General features: G+C 55.2%; 1 protein-coding gene across 2 annotated transcripts; it reads right to left on the minus strand.

The window, feature by feature from the left end:
* Positions 1 to 506: 506 nt before the first annotated feature.
* ANKRD34A (ankyrin repeat domain 34A) lies at positions 507 to 3,669 on the minus strand. Of its 2 annotated transcripts, XM_042253554.1 has the most exons (3): positions 3,498 to 3,669; positions 3,332 to 3,395; positions 507 to 2,946 (listed from the first exon to the last, which is right to left on the minus strand). In XM_042253554.1, the coding sequence occupies exon 3, from the start codon at positions 2,828 to 2,830 to the stop codon at positions 1,346 to 1,348; it is 1,485 nt and encodes a 494-aa protein (XP_042109488.1). In that variant the 5' UTR covers positions 2,831 to 2,946; positions 3,332 to 3,395; positions 3,498 to 3,669; the 3' UTR covers positions 507 to 1,345. The 2 variants fall into 2 exon arrangements, with proteins under 2 accessions (XP_042109488.1, XP_027829804.1); XM_027974003.2 differs by lacking the exon at positions 3,332 to 3,395.
* Between the last annotated feature and the right edge of the window lie 2,164 nt (positions 3,670 to 5,833).

A 5,833-nucleotide genomic window follows, 5' to 3' on the forward strand; every position in this document is an offset into this window, starting at 1 on the left:
ATCACCATTTTTACTTAGGTGGAAATTATACTATTTCTCTTTCTCCCTCCCTCTCCACCCAACAGGGCCTCAGAAATCAAGGATGGGGAAACAGAAATAGAAAAAAAAAATGGATGAAATGCAGTTGGTGACATGAAAGATAGCCCCCCACCAAGGAAAAACTATGAGTGGTCAAGAAGCAGGAAGCTTGAAAGAGGGACAGTTAATCTATTGTAATATAGTTGCTGATGGTGGAGGGGGCAAATTCTTTGTAGGAATCTTAAAGAATTTAAGGATGGACATAGGGGAGACTGAGGGAAATGAAAACCTATCAGATGCCTTAAAATCTTCAAGACATGGGACCCTTGCCTCTTCTTCTACAACCACAGTTGGTTTCCTGGAAAGAAGGTGGATGGAGCCTTGAAGTATCCCCTCGATCTTTATAGCTAGCTATAGTTAGCATCACCCTCCCTCCCTAGTCCTCATTCCCCCACACCCTCCACTCCCAGCAGAAGTGACAAAACAGAGACTTCTGAACACATTTATTTGATATATCAACTGGAGAGAGGAATGATTTAGGGTTACTCCCCATGTCAACCTGTTGGGGTGTTCATAAGCTCAGATGGACCGAAGAGCAGCTTAGAGCCCATGACCCACCTCCTGGGAAAATGAAACAACCTGGTGTTTTGGTTAGGGGGATGGGCTGGGAAGAAAAAGCTGGAAGCTGAGAAGTAAAGCTGAGAGCAGGGAGGGCAGCAGCAGAACTGAGGCTGGGGATTGCTGCAGGATATTCCCAAGGGGAGTAAAGAAGCTATCCTGAAAAGTGGTTAGGGCTGGAAGCAGGGTGTGAACAAGGAGCCAGGCCTGGATTGAAAAGCAAGACCTGCAGAATGGATTGGGATATTCACGAAGAGGGTAGCGTGTCCGAAATCATGAGCAGGCTGTGTTGCAGGGCATACATGGAAAGCAAGGGATTACTGTTGCAGGAGGGCAGAGATTGGAGATTACCCATAAGTAGGGGCTCCCTAATGCTTCTGAACAAATGCAAGTTGAGTTTGGGACCCGCTGGGGGCCCTAGCACAAGTGGTCCTGTGTGCGCTGTGTCCAAGGGCACGAGAAATTCCCATATGCACTGTGAAGTGACCAGGGCATGAATGCATGAGTCTATATGCCCAATAAATAGAGTACTTACCCTTCTCTGTAAATACGAGTACTGTGCTTGTGGACACGTTTACCCATGTATGTGTGCACCGTGCCCATGAGCACATGCAAGAGACCTCTATGTCCATAGTGTGTGTGTGTGAACTGGTTTTCCCACCCGTCCCAAGGTCCTGATCCCCACCCACCTTGGCTCCTCTCACTCCTCTCAGCGCCCAGGCTCCCCTGGCCCGCCTAGACTCTGGAAGCCCCCTAGCAGGCGGATCTGCTCAGTCTGCATGGAGTGGCGTCTCACCAACTTGCGCTTGGTCCTGGGAGAGCCTGGCGCCCCCGCCTGGGGAGGGGCGGGCAGCGAAGGCGCCCGACCTCCCGGGCGAATGTCGGGGATGGGAGGATGGGGGCTGACATTGAGCGGGGGCAGGAAACCTGGCCGCGTTTGTGAGATGTGGTCCAGAAGCAACGTCCCCGAGCCCCTCCGCTCCAGCAACCCGGGACTCCGCCTCCGCCCGCTCAGCGGAGATACAGCCCCAGGAAGACTCTCCTGGGACTGGCGCGGGGAGGAAACCGAGCCCGCTGGAGGGAGGGTCAGCGGGGAGGCGCTGTATCTGCGGCGCTCCAGGGACGGGCGGCTGCACTCGGGCGAGTCGGGGCAAAGATTTCCGGGAGTATCGAGCTCCACCGACTCCATGCGGCTCAGTTTCTGCCTCAGCCCTGAAGAGGGGCCAGACTCCTGAGCTTCTGGCGCTGTGTTTCTGCGAGAGAGAGGACCCCCACCCGTCACTTTCTCCGCCCACGGGGGCGGGTCCTCTGGGCCTTCGGTGCTGTGACGTCGGGAAAGACGCGGTCGACCTGTCAGGGTCAGGCCGTTGAATTCCGCGGTCAGGCGCTCGAACCCCGGCCTCCCTTCGGCAGGCGGGACAGGTTGAGGAGGGGCCACTAGGCCCCAGGGCTCCGAGTTGAGCCTTTTGAGGGGTTTTGGAGGATGGCGGGGTGGTTTGGGGAGTGGCTCGGAAGGGGAGGGGTCATCTGGGGGCTTAGGAAGAGGGAATTCAAATACGTCCCTCTTCTCCTCTTCTTCCTGGGCGCGAGGGGATAACAATCCTCGTCCTCCCGCTCCTGAAGTCTGCAGTTGGATTTCCGAAGGCGACGTGCAGACCCCGGGGCTAGGAGGAGCGGGAGCGGGGTCCTCCACCCCCGGGGACGGTGGGGAATTGAGATACTGGCGGGTCTTCTTGGTGCCGGAGGGAGAGGTGTCAGTGGTGATGATGATGACCTCCGTGCCCTTGGCCTTGCAGGCGTCCAGCAGCGTGGCAAGGGTCTCTCGGTCCCCGCGGTCCAGGGCGTGGACAAGCGCCGAGGCGCCGGCGTGATCTCGGACTGAGGGGTCCGCGCCATGGGCAAGGAGCAGGGAGGCCACCGCGGCGCCCCCGCCGCCCGCGCAAGCGTGCATGAGCGCCGTGCGCCCTAGGCGATCTGCGATGTTGGGGTCCGCGCCTTGCTCCAGAAGGTAGCGTACCATGCGTGCCTTGTTCTGGGGGTCGTCGTACCGGGCCCGACAGGCCGCCATTAGCGCAGTCTCCCCTTGAGCATCACCCTCATTCACGTAGGCGCCCCCCTCCAGAAGCAAACGGGCCAAGCGTAGCTTACCCTGACCCACGGCCCGAAGAAGAGCGTGGCCCTCGGTGTGCAGCATAGCTGCCGCTGGGGAGAAAGCACCGTTGGAGCCGGGATTGGGACCTGCCGAGGACGCCTAGGGGGGTGAGGGTAGTGGCTGGTAGAGGCCTGCGGGCTCAGGGGCGAAGCCAATCCCTGCAAAAAAGAGAAAGATCTTATTTACTGATTCAGGCAGGGAAACTGAGGCACAGGTGGAAGGACCCGCGTGGGATGGGGGAGATCTCCACGGCATGGTACACAGTCCTTCTTCTAACTCATGCCTCTGAGCCGCCCTCATCCCCCCAGCGCATGCCTGAGGAGATGAGAAGGGTGCACCCGCACTGAAGGACGAGCACGCGTGCAAACGCGTACGTGCACGCGCAGGGATATCCGCACCCCCACCCTCACCCCACGGCTTATCAGACCTTTCCAGCATCCCCCTTTTCTTATCCGCACTTGGAATCCCCCTTTCTAAGATGTTGAACGCCACCCACCCACACACATGCACCCATACATTCACACACACAGTCCCATTCCTAACCTCTTTTAGGTTGCCACAGCCCCACAAACTGAATGGGGGGAGGGAGGCAGCTTGCGTTTGGGACCTAAAAAGGGTGGGGGGAGAATTGGGGGGTTCTTTTGCTCCTGCTATATTCCTCATCACTCCTTGCTCTTTCCCCTCCCAGGTTGTGCACCCAAATAGATACCTGTAAGTCCGCAGAATCTCCTCCCGGCCAGGGCTGAGGCCAGGGCCACGGGGCAGCTGGGGTGGCGGAGCCGGGTTCCTGGGGGCCCACATGGCGTGGGGGTGGGCACTCGGATTCCCTTGGTGTCAGTATCTGCGCCCGGGCACAGAATCCTGGTCCCTCCTCCCTGTGCGCCCCGGGCACAGCGCCGGCTCCGGAGGAGAGAAGCTTGGGGGGGGGGGGGCGGAGCTATGGTTCTCTATTTATAGCCTAGTCTCTGCGGGTGGGGGCGTCAGGCACCAAACCATTACCCCACCCATGCACACATAAACCCTCAAAAGCTAGAGGCTCCAATCCTGACTTCCCTTTCTTAGCCCCTCAGTCACAACAAACCTAAATGTTCCTCAAGAGACTCCTCCGCGACCCAGACTGGGACCATCCCAATTCTTCGTCTAGCTTCAGCAGATCCCCATTCTCCGCTCTTCGTGCATTGATGCGCGCCTGTGCGCCAGGTCTGACCTGCCACACGGTACACGGTACACTATATAGAGAGGTGAAGAGAGAGGCGATGGGATCCACAGCTGGAGTCCTTACTGTACAGAAGGGAGGCAAGAGATCTGGCTGCCTTTTCCTAGTTTAAATGTCAGGGGGAGCTGGAGTCAGACACAGCGATACATCTTCATTACACCTCCCCGCAACCGGAACATGCATCACAAATAAACTTGGACCTCAGCTCCCTTATACAGACTTAGATAAGTATGCGGAGGTTGGGGTCGTTTTTAGATACAGCAAGGGGTTATTCCCAGATGCCTCCTCCCCATATTTTTGGAGGGATGGAAGGGAGAGAGAAAAGGGGCAGAGAAGAGTGAACTTTGTAACACATTCTCTGTCATTGCATCTGTTTATTCTCGGTCTTGCTTAGGCTCGTTTTCCCATCTTGTTTGAAGGTCTCTGTTAGAATCGTTCCTTAAAGTCTTCTTTCTCCCTATCTGTAGCAGTCGGTTTCTCTCAGTGTCTGTCTCTGCCTCTCCTCACCACCTGCCCTGTCTCCATGGTTACCATAGCTTCCATCTGCATATTTTAGGAATGAGTTTGTGTCCAGCTGGAAGGCATCAGGGAAAGTGTGTGGGGGGTGGGAGGCGGTGAGGAAAAAGTCCTAAGGATTTGGAAAACTCACTTGAGATAATTCAGAGGCTGGAGGCCACCAGACACAAGATATAATGTTCCTGAAAAGGGGGGAGAGAGAAATATTTGCAGGGAAGCTACCCATTTTTACTAGGTACCATGTTTCGACCTCTGGGTCGGGAAGATCCCCTGGAGAAGGAAATGGCAACCCACCCCAGGATTCCTGCCTGGAGAATCCCATGAACAGAAGAGCCTGGCAGGGTGCAGTCCACAGGGTCACAAAGAGTTGGACACAACTGCAGCAACTTAGCATGCACACACCATTTACTGGAAACCAACTATGTGCCAATTCACAACAATGCTATAAGGTAGGAATTATTTTCTTGTTATAAACAAACTATGACTTAGTAAAATTAAGCAGTTCTCCAAAGCTTCACAGCTCTGTTTCTGTCCTATTCCAGAGAATGGGTGCTTGCCACTCCACCAACAGCCTTCCCAGTCCAGAGGCTTCACTCCCAGGGCCATTTTCTCTGACATCAGGATTATTGTTCTTGACTAACTTCTAGATTCTATCTCTACTCTGATCTCTTTCCCCATTGTTTCTGTTTTTGTGTGCGTGTGTAAAAGTGGGACCCCTCCTCCCAACCCCACCCTCTTTAACCAAAGGCTAGGAGGAGCTGGAAGGAGGTGGAAAATGGGGTAAACACTGGACTCCCTTCCCTGTCTCCCCAACTCTGGTTATCTGATTTCCTAATCCTTCCTTTCCCAAAGCCTCTTTCCATCTTCTCACAGACATGGCAGCAACCTACAGGAAAACATTTTTCTAGAAAAGAAATACTCATGGGTGGTGCTGGAGGGAAGCAGCGCAGAACTGAAGGGAAGACTGGAGGAATGGAGCAGAGGCCAAGTGTGAAGCCACAAAAAGAATGATCCCTAAGGGAGTTTTATTTCTCTGTGGAAGCTCTTTCTATAGAGTCCCTCGGTGAAATCTAAGGATCAGCTTCCCTCTGTGAACCGTCGCCAGGCCAAGGGGTCCTCCATCTGAGATGAGGTCTGAAATGACTGACCCCCGGGTTGGTTCTGCACCCCCATCTTTCTACTCACCCAGCTTGGCTAGCCTGAGTTCCGGCTAACTCTCTCCCTCCCTCCCCTCCTCAGCTTCAAGAGGGCGGACCTCCTCGGCTTCCCCTAGATTGGCTGGGAGAACTCACCAATGGGGAGCTCTGGGAGGC

This window comes from Ovis aries, chromosome 1 (genome assembly GCF_016772045.2).
Source record: "Ovis aries strain OAR_USU_Benz2616 breed Rambouillet chromosome 1, ARS-UI_Ramb_v3.0, whole genome shotgun sequence".
NCBI classification, from domain to species: domain Eukaryota; kingdom Metazoa; phylum Chordata; class Mammalia; order Artiodactyla; family Bovidae; genus Ovis; species Ovis aries.